The sequence below is a fragment of the Myotis yumanensis genome, unplaced genomic scaffold, assembly GCF_028538775.1.
Source record: "Myotis yumanensis isolate MYYU_CA2020_CCGP unplaced genomic scaffold, mMyoYum1.0.hap1 SCAF_12, whole genome shotgun sequence".
Taxonomy (NCBI): domain Eukaryota; kingdom Metazoa; phylum Chordata; class Mammalia; order Chiroptera; family Vespertilionidae; genus Myotis; species Myotis yumanensis.
Window position 1 is genome coordinate 24,026,561 of NW_027223763.1, and position 14,227 is coordinate 24,040,787.

Genomic DNA, 14,227 nt, shown 5'->3' on the forward strand with positions numbered 1-14,227 from the left:
GGCCCCTCCCCCTGGATGACGTCACCACTTCCAGCCAGCTGGTCATCAGGCCCCAATCCCTTGCCTACTTGACCACTTCCGGGTGATCCCAAGGCCATGGTTCACCTCCTAACCACTTCAGGCTGGTCCCACAGGCACTCCCCTACCTTTCCATACACCATGCCTACTGGGTCACCTGACCAGTGAGCCACACTGGCCGGGCTACCTGGCTCCTCACGAACCAGGGTGGGACTTCCCCATCGCTGGAAGTTGGGTTAAAGGCCTAACACCCACAGCCCACGAACACCTGCTGCTCACAGGATGCCCTCCACCCCGTGGGGAGGGTGGCAAGCCGAGGGCGGCCAGCCCTTCTTTAAGGCAGCCATGGGGGTCCATGGACCTCAGGCCTCCCCATCCTCCCGACCAGAGGGGCATCTCACACTGGAGTGGCCTGTGACCCGGACAGCCCTGTCTGTGGGCTATGTTCTCTCTATTTGAACTTTGATGGAGACTTGTAACTGCTACAAGCAATATAATGTGCCAGAGATTTATGCAATATGACCTCCAAATCAATGATAAAAAAGGATATAGTCTCCACTTGGTTTTTTCTCAGGAGGTTTGCCCTTGGAACACAGATCAAGCTGTGAGGAAGCCCAAACTAGTCCATGCCATAAGTCCACTTTGAGACCCCAATATAGGAGAAATGACACGCCCAGGTGTGAGCCAGCATCAACTCCCAGACATGAAAAAATAAGCCTTCTGCTGATTTTATCCCCCTGCCTTTGATCTTCCAGTTCAGATACCAGACATCATGGTATAGGGACAAGCAGATCCCACTGAGTCCAGTCCTAATTCCTGACCCACAGAATATATGAGCAAAATAAATTACTGTTGCACATCTCTACGTTTGGGGTGGTTTGTTACACAGCTAAAATACTCAGATCACCTGTCTCCTTTTGGGTTAATTAAATATTTGTGTGTGTTTGTGTGTTTATTCTAGGAATTAAAATATGTATCTGAGGAATCTACACTTTTTCAGGTCTGGCCAGAGATAGACAGGGACACTCCGATGTGAGAGCGCAACATTGAACTGGCAACCTTTTGGTGCACAGGATGTCACCAACCAGCTAAGACACCCCGTCCCCCCAGGGCTATATACATATATTTTAAAGAACTTTAAATTTTATTTTTAAATTACACTTTGCAGTTAATATTTTGTACTAGTTTCAGGTGTACTGCATAGTGGTTATCATATACTTTAATCACGTACTTTACAAAGTGTTCCCCCACCCCCACCCCACCCCAATATTTCCAGGGAGTCTAAAACCCACACTGCTCTGAAGACGGGTATTTGGGATTCATCTTTTTAAAAGCCACCAAAAAGGCAGCTGCCTAAGAGGCCACAGACTTAGAGGAGAAGATCCAGAAGGAACTGAAGCGAAGGAGACTAGAGCTGGGAGTTGAGAGGTGGAGCCAAGGCCTGAAAACCAGAGCTGTATGATGAAATAGGAAACTTCTACACAGCCTCTGCCCAGACCCGCCGCCTACTGGGGCCTTAAAGCGAAAGTGCTGATTGCTGTTTCTGTGGAGACAATTTGAACTTTGAACAGAAGGCTGGTGTGTTTTGAACGATATAAATTAGCGTGTTTTGAATGAATAAGACAAGTCAGAGGGCAACAGGCAAGTGTCCCGTGCTTGCAGTCGGCTCAACACGCATTCTGCTCCCGACTGCTTCCAGCAGGGGAATTCAGGGTGAGTGTTTGGGGAAGCAGGGCTGTCAGAGCAGGACAGAAATGATCCCTGGGAAGGCGGCTTTCATTGTGCTGTGTGTGTTTCTCTTGTCTCAGCAGGTAGCACAGTTCTCAGAGGGCCCATTGATTCACATCCTCGGGGGTTATTGATCAGAAATACTTGGCTGCAAAATTCAGGGTCCAGTTCATGTGAATCTATGGAGAGATTGTTTCTTAACTCAAGACATTGTTTTTAAGATTTTTTGCTTGGAAGGAGGGGGAGGACGTGCTCCTGATGAAGAAAGAAAGGCATTAGGCTCCTAAAGGAAATGAAATTGTTGTTTCTTGATTAGGCATGTTAACTCCTATAGGTGACCTTTGGCTCTCTTTTATTTTTTTGTGTCCTGCCCGCCCCCCCCCCCCCCCCGCCCCAGCTCACCCCATGTGTTGGTGTTTGGCCAGTTTTTAACTGCGCTTCCTCTGAGTTCTCCTGGCGGGCATAGACTTGATCCATTTTCCCCTGTGAATGTGGGGGTCTGGAACCAGCTCAACAATGTGGCCTTAAGCTCTCAGCCCCTATCAGGTTGCATCCATATTGCTGAGGGCTCCCTCTCCAACAACAAGGCTAATCCCGTGGGAGGCGGCTCAGTTGTGGTTTCTTGGCCTCTGTGTTGTTGCTTCCTATCATTCATACTTTGCAGTGTGCAGGGTTCTGCTTTCTGCTGCAAAGAAGTGGGGAAGCCTGGCAATTTTATATTGGACTTTGAGGAGTCCCCCAACTTCAGTAGTAGTGTATCAAAATTCAACTGGGTTTCTATTCTTCTTCATCCTCTCTGAGAAGTTTCACTCAATTTTATTTTATTTTTTTGCTCTCTTATCTATCATTTAAAAAAATTGAATTCCTCAAACATTTACTGAGCCATTAATATATGCCAGGCACTATTTTGGGAATCAAGGAATAGAGTGTTGAACAAGGTATAATTCCTGCCCTTGAGGAATAATTTATCATCTAGAGTAGTGCTATCCAATAGACTATTCTATAATGATGAAAATGGTCTATATCTACACTGTCCAAGGCAGTAGCCACTAGTTAACTGTGCCTACTGAGCAGTAAAAATGCGGTGAGTGAGGCATTACATTTAAAATTTTATTTTTTTTATTTTTTTTTTTTTTATTATGATACTTTATATTTAATATATTATAAAAACTTCTGCATATTATTATGATCTTCTTTAAAATTGTAATTTTAAAGCTCCATAATGGTCCACCATATTAATATACAATAATTTCTTTAAGCAGAATTCAATTGCTTGACATATATTTCCAGTTTGGGGCTATTTTAAATAATGTTCATTGTACATAAATCTTTTCCACATTCCTGATTGCTTTAGGACAAATTTCTAAAAGTGGAATTGTTGGGTAAAAGGATAAACTCCATTCAGCCTTTTCGATGCATATTGCCAAGTTGCTTCCCAAAAAGATTGTATTGATTTAGTACCCTGTCCACAGACCAGCAACACGTGTCTCACCACTTGGAAGGACTTCTCACCTCACTTTACTCGAGTAAATGCAGGATAGTTTGGTGGACTTACTAACCAAATGTTAGATAACTTTCATTTTTGCACCGATCCCAAAACAAAAGACTCTGATGCTCACAAACTATCAGAAGAGCATTGTGTCACATCCAACTAAAGTAAACAAAGTTTATTTTCAGCTATTTTCCAGCTTAGCCTCCCTGTTTTCCAAAATGACTGTGCTTCATTTGCTTGAACAAAACACGTTAAAATGCACTGTCATCAATTCTGTGCCTCCAGGAGCTGGGCAATGTGTTTTCTAATACACGGTACTCTGAGCTCAGACCATGTAACCACGAAAGGGCATTGAGCACACGCGCCGGCCTCTAATTGCCGCCCTAATCTGGCTTTCACATTGCTCTCCTGTGTGCCCTACTTGCCCTGCTTACTGCAGCACTCTTATTGTGCTGGTTCAAAGGGCCAGGGATTGAGCAGAAACAAGTCAGGTCTGAGAATTTTTTTATGCCATGTGCCCAGTCCAGCTCAACAGCCAAATGAATAGACACTATCTGGAATCCAGCCAAAGCCACTGGATGGAAAACTCGGACTTCCAAAAAGTATTCCTGATGCTTTTTAAAAGCATCAGACTTTGCCCAGGTTGAAAAAGGTCCATAGGTGGCCAGCCCTAAAACCCAAGTTTTCGCAAGCTTTCTGTAAAGAACTGGACAATAATTTAGATTTTGCAAGCCATATGGTGTCTAACGCAGCTACTCAATTCTGTCATCATCTCTGGAAAGCAGCCATAGGTAACATGTGAGCCAGAAAAAGCTTTAACCCAAAAAAGGCCAGGGCAGGTCTTGACTGCCAGTCCCTGTTTATAATCGAACAGTGAACTCTGAGGTCCCTTTCAACTCTGAAATTCTTTAAATGAGTCACTGGGCTTGGGACTTTGGGGCATTTTGGATTAGGTTGCCCAACATTGGCTGATGTTCGGAAAGAATGAGGAGGAAAGGGAATTCTGCTAACTCCACAGGCAAACAGATTTAGTGCGTTGGCCAGTAAGACCCACCATTCTGAGAAGGCTAAATATGACAGGATTTTCTCCCTTTCTCTTTTGGCTTAGGTGTTAACAATGAGTTTTGTTTTGTTTTTAACTCAATTCCTGTTAAATTTCCTCTATCAGGGGTAAACCTTCCAGTTCTGCAGATGTATTGAATCTGTTCCTAGACTGTATTGTGACAAGAGGCAACCAATGTTGCCTCCTCAGGATAGAGAAGAACCAGTGGGTGCCATCTGGCCCACTGCTCCATGGACTCCAAGGAGTAGGAATCAGAACGCATTGCCCTCTGACAAAGGAAGTGCTTACTTCCAGGCTAGCCTTGAAAAGGAAATGGACTTCTTATCTCTTCCCCCTTCCATCAGCAAATTCTCAAAAGGAGGCAATGTTACTTTATCAAAAGTAAAAAGTTTTTAACTCAAAACCTTCATTTGCCCCCATGCATCTAACACCCTAGACCTGTCCCTTTTTTTCAGCCCCTACTCCTGCCCCTCAGGAATATATTTGCTGACCATCTGGCTTCTGGTTGTGCCCTATTTTTCTCATCTTTCTCTTTTGAAATGTGGTCATTGCCAAAATTTCCGCACTTTATTATTTTCCCTTTAAAGTTCTCCTTCTGAGATCTCATCCATTTCTAAGTCTGTATTTCTTTGTGATCAAACTCCAGTCTCTCCCCACCTTACCCTTTAGCTTCATTATTACACCTGAATCCCAAACTCACCGTGTCCAAAGGTGTATTGAGGATCTGCCTAGAACTGGTTATTTCCCCTACTAGTCCTCTTTCAGTGTGTGACATCTCATCCTCCCAAACTCAAATCCTCAGAATAACCATTCATATCTTCCTCTCCTTCAGTTCTAAAGTGAACCCATCCTGTCCTGGCTGGTTTGGCTCAATGGATAGAGCGTTGGCCTGCAGACTGAAGGGTCCTGGGTTCGATTCCGGTCAAGGGCACATGCCTGGGTTGTGGGCTCGGTCCCCAGTAGGGGGTGTGTAGGAGGCAGCCAATCAATGATTCTCTCTCATCATTGATGTTTCTCTCTATCCCTCTCCATTCCTCTCTGAAATCAATAAAAATCTTAAAAAAAAAAAAAAAAAGCAAAGTGTACCCATCTTTTTCCCCCAGTTCTTCTGCCTAGCAACCCTCACTTCCTATTTCTGCCACCCCTCCCTGGCCATTGAACTGTGTTCTCTGCCTGCACACTGGCTCAGGTTCAAATCTTGAACAAAACCACTCAGATTAATATTTTAAAGCTGTGTTTTGAAGTCACTCATCTATTTAAAAATTATCTATGGCTTTCCATTTAAATAAAGCTTTGGGGCCTTCCATAATCCATGCTGTTGGCTGTTCCAAGGCCATTTCCCCATGTGAACTCTGTGATTCAAAGAATGTGGACCACCCATTGCTCTAACATGCTTGATGGGTCCCTTTTGCAGTGGCTTTGCTTTTGTCGATCTCTGATATATAGAATGTCTTCGGTCTTTCCCTATCCATTTCTCAACCCCAATTTAAAATCCACTCCCTCCATTAATATCTCCCCAAGTCACTGTGGCCCAAAACAGTTCCTTTATCCTGCAGATCCATGATACTTAGTTTGTGTCCTTCCCATCCCACATGACACCCAAGGTTGGGAGCGGGAACTGACTGTTCTAGATTATTTCTCACACAATGCCTTGACCACTGCTGCTGGGGTCCAATCTCAGCGGGTCCAGGGGTCCCCAAAGGTGTGGACGGAGTCGGCGAAGAAGGAATGACACGGAGGCAGCCTTCAGTTGATCAGCAGCCTAGTCAGGACCTCTAGCCAGGATCTCCAGCCAAAGTTCTGGTCGGAGCTCTGGTTAGGAACTGATGAGGTTCTCTAAAATTTTATTTTTAATGAACTGAAATTTGATTAGCTGCATGTGGCTAAAATGGAGAGATGCAGCTGATAAAGAAATAATAAGCCCTGTTTAGATTCAGACAACCTGTTACTTACAAGCATAGCTAAAGGTGCCAGCTCTGGTGGGAGGGGGAGGGGGGGGTCCTTGTCTCACACCCCAAAGGGCAGCTCTGAAACAAAAGGAGCCAGATGACTTCCACACAGCTGGGGCATAGCCTGTGGTGGTGAGAAGCAGCTCTGGCTCGCAGCAAAATGGTCCTAGAGCCTGCAGCTCTGCCCTGAAGGGCTGGGGGAGTGAGGTGCAAAGTGCTGTGCTGTGCTGTTCTGGAACAGGGGTTTCTCGAGATAAAAACAATCTCATTCTGTCTCTGTCCCTCTCTCCTCAGCTCCCACACTCCACCCCAAGACAGGCTTTCTGTGATTACCTGGGTATAGCTTCGGAATGCTGGGAAGTTAGCCACATACAGAGTCCAAGACTAGGATGAGGCAAGAGAGGCTCCTGGGATCCAAACTTTCGGAATTTGAGGGGCTTGGCGATGCCAATACATTTTGCTACCTAGGTGCCCCTTTGCCTCACCTTTTGTCCTGACCCTGATAGAGTGACCAGTGATCTCTGAGTTTCAATTCTAAATTGGTGGGAGGAGAACATCCCTGGCACGTCTTGAATCATGTATCTGTACCTGATCCAATCACAATGACCCCAGCGTTGAGGTCACGTGGTATAAACATAGATACTGAGAGTTATTTTCTGGGCTTTTCAGGAGCAATTCTCAGATAAAGAGGAATCAGGTCTTGGGGAAGAAATCTCAACATCTTATATTATTACAAAAGCACTATTTAAGTAGAGTACTTTTATTACATTTCTGGTGTTATTATTTTCGTGCACATTATGAATCTCATACCTCCCAAGCATGTACATGGTATGACACATGTGTATCAATAGGATCCTTAAAGTTTTAGCCTATTGTTCCTGTCCTTGAGGAGTTTGTAGTCCACTTGGGGGGATCAGAACAGAGGCGGGATGCCTGCTGGAGAGTGGATACGAAAACAATTCAAATTAATTCAACTTGAAAATAAAATCTGTTAGAGTGAATACTTTGTATAAAAGTTTTGAGAACGAAAAGAACAAGAAGACCTAGGAATGGATTTGTAAAATAGGGGAAATCACTGGTCCCTTCTTTACGATCTCTTTTGGGGGAGACAAAGGAAACAGTAGATACAGAAGCTTGCAGGAAGGATCAGATCAGAAAATACCCACAGCATCAAAATGCTACATGGGACATGGGATTTTTAAAATGATTGTCCCATCTCACTAACATGAAGGAAAGACCCATGAAGTCTGAACTGATGCCACCTTCTTCTGTTAAGAACTTCCCGGGTGTTGAGGAAAAACATTCACAATTATTCAATTAACTCAAATGGTCCAAGACTTTAGGTTTACACAACATGACCAGTAATGCCGGTTATCGATAGGAGATCAGGTTGGGAGGGAATGAGGTCTTTGCAGAAAATCACTTTAAAAAAAGTGCAAAAAGGCACTTTCCTCTTGACCATCGCCTTCCTCCAATGACTCTCTTTCCACCGTGAAGGACTGGATACCAAGAGCACCTTTTCTGTCCCTGCCAGTTTATTTTCTCAAGGCTTTTCTACTCACAAATCTAGCCCTGAAAGTCTTGAATTCATATTCCCCCATAAAAAATTAAGGATCCCTTGGAGAATCAAACTTTTTGAGGGGACACCTACTGCTACAATGTGTGAGAAGATATTATTGGAAAACCCCCCACACTGCATACCTATGTCAGAGTCTCATAGAATAAATTTTTTTTTTCAGAGCTAAATTTTGGGAAGACCTCACTCTTTTCTCTCCCCTGAGGAAGTGGTAACTGTTTCTACGGGAATAATTAGAACAACGCTGACCAGGTTGGGTTGCCTTTTTTCCTTCGGTTTTCACGACTTCAGTGCCAAACTCACAGCCCACAAAATGCTCTACTTTTCATGCTCCAGGTTTTCTTTTATCAATGCCTCTGATTCTAGTTCATATTTTCCCAGGTCCCTATTTTATTTTTATTTTACTCTGTGTTTGTTTGTCTGTAAACAGGTTCAAATCCTTTGAGAAATGAAAATTTGAAAAAAGGAAGGAAGGAGAGAAAGGGAGAAAGAAAGGAGGAAAGAAGAAAAGGAAGGTAGGAAGATAAGAAAGGAACACCCCAAATTTTCCTCATAATTGAGCAGAGTAAGAAATGGCTGATCAAATATACATTATAGTTTCTTTACTCAAACATAGAGACAAGATCATAAAGTTTTGTTTTCCCTTAAAAGGAACGAATAATAGGAACTGTGAAAGAGCAGGAGGTCAGATTTACAAGGGCAGGGAGAGCTTAGAGACAGAAAGAAAACACACCACAGTATATTTTGTGTTTATGTGCCTGTAGCCCAGGTAGGCAGGGGGGAAGAAAATCAGCACTGGTTGTCCTGTAAGCCCTTCCTCATGCACCTTTGGGTTCCAACAAACACCCTGTGAAATTGGCCCCACGGGTATTATCTCCACTGAGGAATTAAAGCTCAACTGTCTTAAAACCACACAACTAAGATTTAACACACTGTTATATAATGGATAAGACAGGAGACTGTGGTGCTGGACCCAGCTTGAATTTCCAGTTCTACTATTAATTATTTATGAGACTTTGACGTGTCACTTAACCTGTTTCCTCCTATTTAAAGGAGAAAAATAGGCGCTCTCTGCGCAGTCTCCTCGCCCTCCTCAAAATGTTCAGCAGACCTTGTACCGTCTCCAGAAATCTAACTTGGCTGGACCTCACACAAGCCTGGTCTGGATTTTTCCCTTGGAATTTTCTCCAATGCAAAGCCTCCTCTTCTGCTGCAGGGCAGTCGCCAATGTTCCAGCTGACAGCCACCCCAGCCAGTGCCCTTTCTGACGAGCCCGTGCACATCCGAGTGACAGACCTGCCTCCGTTGCAGCTGGTGACCCTCGCGGCATCTCTGAAGGATGAGAAGGGACACCTGTACCGGTCCAAAGCCTTCTACAGGGCTGACGAGGCCGGTGAGCTGGACCTGAAGCAGGCTCCTGCAGTTGGAGGCGACTATGTGGGGGTCCAGCCCATGGGCCTCTTCTGGTCTATGAAGCCTGACAGGCCTTTTGGGAGGCTGCTGAAGAGGGATGTGAACAGCCCCTTTTTGGTCACTCTGGACTTATATGACTCAGTTTGCTCCCACGATTCAGCCACGGCTCAGCCCCGGGCCAGCCAGGTGGTGCAGCGCTGGTTCCGCAGCCCCGGGACGCAGCGGGTGCCCATCCGAGAAGGCCGCGTGCGGGGAGCCCTTTTTCTCCCTCCAGGTGAGACTGGTCTTCGGTGGTGGAGAAAACAGTGTTGATGGAAATAAAGACAAAATCAAAGGGCATCAAAGTATCGGAGAACTAGTATGTCCCGCGGTCTATTAAAACGAACTTGCCCTTGTGTGTTTGTGTGTGAAGGTGGAATTCATTTTGCACTGCCTGTGCTCTCCACTTGACCCTCTTCTGCCTCTTTCTAATCGCATTCTCTCCTCTCTTTGCTGTTCTCAGGGGAAGGCCCTTTCCCAGGAATCGTGGATTTGTTTGGGGGCATAGGGGGTCTAGTTGAATTCCGAGCCAGTCTGCTGGCTGCCCATGGCTTTGCAGTCCTGGCATTAGCATACTTTGCCTATGAAGACCTGCCCAAGCTACTGAGGGAGGTGGACCTGGAATATTTTGAGGAAGCTGCCAACTTGCTACTAGCTCATCCCAAGGTATTTAAAATTTTTTCATTTTACCTTGTAACCTTATAGCAAAAGACAAAAAAAAAAAAAAAATCACAGATGTCTGTTCTGATCATTTTACCAGTCTGTTTAAACCTGGGCATAGTACAACAGTTTACAGTTAAAATGGGAATGCTATTATCTACCTTGTAGGATTGATGCTCATATCTGCCTTAGGGGACTGTGGGATTGATTGGAGATCAGCTTAGTGCTTACTGGCACGAAGAAGACAAGAAAAAAAAGGGTGGATATATTATGATTATTTTCAATGAGCAGAAAGCCAAGACTTATTGCCTTTTAAGTGCTTGCTTTGCCCTAACCGGTTTGGCTCAGTGGATAGAGGGTTGGCCTGCGGACTGAAAGGTCCCTGGTTCCATTCCAGTCAAGGGCATGTACCTTGGTTGTGGGCATATCCCCTGTAGGAGGTGTGCAGGAGGCAGCTTATCGCTGTTTCTCTCTACCCTCTCTCTTCTTCTCCGTAAAAAAAATCAATAAAATATGTATTTTTTAAAAAGTGCTTGCTTTTTATTTACAATGGGCTCTTCAATGTTTTATCAGGTGATTGTGATGACAGAAGGGTGTTGGGAATACAATTGTGAGCAAAATAACTTACCAGGTGGATATGTCTTTGCTGTAGTCTACCCAGAATGCTGGTCCTTTCCTCCCTTGTCTCTCAGACTCTTTCATCCCCTCTGCTCCCTCAGCCTACAACAGAAGGAAGGACCCACTCCTCTGACCTACTGCTTTTCCTGTTGGACAGGGTCCTGAAATTCACCTGTCGGTAGAATTCAAGTCTTTTCTCATTAGGATTAGCCTTTGGGTTAATGGACGTCAAAACCTCTGTAGCTGTAAAATGCTACTTAAATAGGAACCACACTGACATATTATTTGAAAGAACCCAGGAAACCTCTTTTCCTACCTGGAGAGAAGACCTTGATTCTTCAGAAAGCTCACCTGCCCCTGCTTTTAGGATGTAGATTGTTGATGGTACATTAGATCCTTCAGGCTTTTATAGAACTCTGCCTTTGATAAAGAGTGTTTATTTCTATTGTTTCCCTTGAGCCTCAATAACAATCCTGCAGGTAGGTAATACTATCACCACCCCCCATTCCCTAGACAATAGGCTTAGAGACAGGAGGTGGGTAGTGTTCACAGTTGTAAAAGCTGGTGACCCCGAGCGCCAGGACTCCCTCCTCACTTGTGCTAATGCCCGTCATACTAGCTAGTGGCCTGTGGCCCGGCTTCTCAGTGGATGGCCTGCCATGGGTTCCCTTCATTTTGTGTTTCAGATCCGAGGGCCAGGCATCGGAGTGCTTTCCGTGAGCAAAGGTGCAGAGATCGGGCTGGCCATGGCCTGCTTCCTGAAGCAGGTGGTTGCCACTGTCTGCATCAATGGGCCTACTGCCCTCTACGACTTTCCTTTCAGGTACAGGGGTCTGGTTATGTCACCCATTCCCTCGTTTCTGGAGCGTATGCAGGTGCACGTCTCAGGGGCTGTGAGCCTCCTCCACTACAGGGGGGACCCCCAGGAGAAGCTGAATCAGCGGAGCGTGTTTCCTATTGAAAAGGCCCAGGGTCAGATCCTCTTCATTATAGGAGAGGACGACCAATCGGTCAATAGCAAAGAATATGCTAAGCAGGCCCTGGAGCAGCTGAAGAGCCATGGGAGAAGCAATGGAAGGATGCTGCTCTACCCAGGGGCAGGCCACCTTCTAGAGCCGCCCTATGCACCCCTGTGCTACGCATCCCGTATTCACCCTGTTTCTGCTCCCCTTAATAACCCCCTTGCCGTTTCCAATAATTATTCCATTTCTCAACCCCTGCTCTGGGGAGGGGACCCTGCTGCGCATGCTGCAGCCCAGGAGCACTCCTGGGGAGAGATCCAGAAATTCTTCAGGCAACACCTCACTCCAACCAGAAGCCAGCTCTGAGCAAGCGCTGAGGCTGAGATGGAGGAGGATAAGGCAGGGATGTGGTGAGGAGAGGGGCCCTTCTGATTTCTCTATATTCACAAACATCTTGAATGAACTGCAAGAAAACTGGACGAAATCAAAGGACCAGGGCATGGGTGCCTCTGAAGTATTTATGACAAATTTGTATGTACTTTGAATTTTTATAAATTGAATATTAGTGTATATGCACCAGGAAATGTTGCCATTTCAATGCAAACAGAATCTTTTGTACCCCTGTTAGGGATGTCTTGGGTCTAGGTATTGCCACCACCTGAACTCTCCTATCAAAGTTAGCACCTCTGAAAATGGTCAATTTGATGTTATGTGTTTCATGATGAGATGTAAGGTAGAGTGCCCAGAACTACCTCTAACAACACTGTTGAATTTGAACTTAATCAAGCCTTTAGATCAAATGTCTTATTAATGTGGTGGCTAGAGAACAAATTAAATGGCACTTACAAAAAGACAGTCAAACAAATCCAGATTGTGGGTCATCCATGACATAGTGTCTTTACAAGTTGATTACCAACTGACCTGGTTTCTTCACAACTTCGTTGCATGAAAAATTTGCAATGGAGCGATCAGAGTGTCATCTGAACTCTTCATATAGAATTTGATGTTAACAATTATTTTCCCTCAGTGCTCTGGTCTTTTTATTTTGGCAAGTGTAATGCTTGCTATAGATTTCCAGTTGATACTTTAATTTTTTTTTTAGAATAGGATGCTTCTTTTTATTCCTAAAATATATTTCTTATTACAATTTCAATCAGGAATGGGATTGAATTTAATCAAGTGCCTTTGTTGTATATTTACATGCTATCTCCTTTTCCTCTTGGTTTGAATCACCAAATACTTGTCTATTTTAGTGATCTTTTCTACGAATAGCTTTTGGTTTGGTTATCAGTCAAATCTGATTCATCAATTTCTGTTTCTTTAAAATAAATGTATCCCCAATGAGAAGTCTGATTGTTAGTCCTTTGGGGTTTTTTTTTTTCCCTTCTTTCTTTGAAAGCTTTTTACAATTTTCTGTTTGTTCTTAGTGTTCTGAGAGTCCATCAAAATGTGACCAGGAGTGGGTCTATTATTTCTGTTTTATTTTGCTTGATAGTCTACGGGCCAAAAATTATCACATGTTCATGCCTAAAGCAATCACAGGCATGGGAAATGAGACCACCATAACATCTTAGACAATCAAGATTTACTACCCATGGGTATGGAGGTGAGCCAAGCCTCCATTGAAGAACATGTCCATTTGGTGGACAGTGAACAAAAATGAGATCCATTACTAACAAGGGCGATTGCATCGCCCAACAGCTTGGTTTGCCCGCCTGCTTTTCCTTAGTAATCTTCTTATCAAATGAAAGCTGGGGGCAGTGTTCTTCTGGTGAAACCACATTTCAAGTGTTTTCTATAACCTATGGACAAAGATGACTCCTGAACTGTCTTGTCCAGACATTTTGATTCTCCAAGCTACTCCCTCCTTCCATGTATCCTTTGCCTGACTGCAGGTTTAAATTAATATGTGGAAGACTTGTTATTTTCCTATTTAAGTGCATAAGTGAGTCCCAGTGATTTTCACCCTATCAGATTCCCTTTCCATGGTGGTTAGACAAAAGACAACAGTTTATTTAATACACAAATAATTCTCGACCTGTCAGCCCTAAACAGTCTCTGGATTTTCTTTATCGCTAAGGCTTGCCACTCTATTGTTTCATTGTCATGTTTTAACCATGTCTGGGTATTTTTCCCTAATTTTCGTATGTGCTCTTCACAGATTTCTGTTGCTTCTGGTAGAAAGTGTTATTGGTTTTGAAATCTGTGCTGCATATATTCTTGGTAGCCTAACCTTCCTCCTTTCTAGTAGTCTCCAATTGGGTCCCTGTGCTTGGAGAATTCTAGACTTAACCCCAGCCCCCACAGGTGAGTGCTAATTGGTGTGGACCAATCATATTGGTCTTTTCTCTTTATCCAGTGATTAGTGTAGGCTTGGACATGTGACATCATTCTGGCCAATGAGATGTCAGAGACATCTGAAGATAATGGAGATTGAAAGAGACATTTGGGAATTTGGGGTGAAGTTTTCCTTGTCTTAGAAAACAAAGATATGGGAGATTTTCCCTTTGGATGTTGTTTTGTCTTAAGACTGAGGATATACTGGGGCCATGAGAGCAGCCAGACTGAGGACAAAACCAATACACAAGGTCTGAGCCAAAGGAGTTGCAGAGAGTGGAACGAGGGCTCTAATTATGTTGTTTTCATAGCTGTTTAACCTTTGGATTTTTTGTTATTGGATTCAATAAATTTCCCTATTTGTTTAAGCTA

At 44.1% G+C, this 14,227-nt stretch overlaps 1 protein-coding gene across 4 annotated transcripts; it reads left to right on the forward strand.

Moving 5' to 3' along the window:
* The first annotated feature begins 1,541 nt into the window (after window positions 1-1,541).
* Window positions 1,542-14,227, forward strand: LOC139020948 (acyl-coenzyme A amino acid N-acyltransferase 2-like). Of its 4 annotated transcripts, XM_070431039.1 has the most exons (6): window positions 1,645-1,731; window positions 7,990-8,078; window positions 8,257-8,341; window positions 9,043-9,513; window positions 9,742-9,944; window positions 11,243-14,227. In XM_070431039.1, exons 4-6 carry the CDS (start codon window positions 9,054-9,056, stop codon window positions 11,882-11,884), a joined length of 1,305 nt encoding a protein of 434 aa, XP_070287140.1. In that variant the 5' UTR covers window positions 1,645-1,731; window positions 7,990-8,078; window positions 8,257-8,341; window positions 9,043-9,053; the 3' UTR covers window positions 11,885-14,227. The 4 variants fall into 4 exon arrangements, with proteins under 4 accessions (XP_070287138.1, XP_070287139.1, XP_070287141.1 ...); XM_070431037.1 differs by lacking the exon at window positions 7,990-8,078 and having other exon boundaries at window positions 1,542-1,731; window positions 8,954-9,513; XM_070431038.1 differs by lacking the exons at window positions 7,990-8,078; window positions 8,257-8,341 and having other exon boundaries at window positions 1,542-1,731.

Bases quoted from the DNA above. Each gene is read 5' to 3' on its own strand.
- LOC139020948 (XM_070431037.1), top strand. From the start codon at position 1,632: ATGAATAAGACAAGTCAGAGGGCAACAGGCAAGTGTCCCGTGCTTGCA. The intron at 9,514-9,741 runs GTGAGACTGGTC...TGCTGTTCTCAG, and splicing joins AGCCCTTTTTCTCCCTCCAG to GGGAAGGCCCTTTCCCAGGA. The intron at 9,945-11,242 runs GTATTTAAAATT...TTTGTGTTTCAG, and splicing joins TGCTACTAGCTCATCCCAAG to ATCCGAGGGCCAGGCATCGG.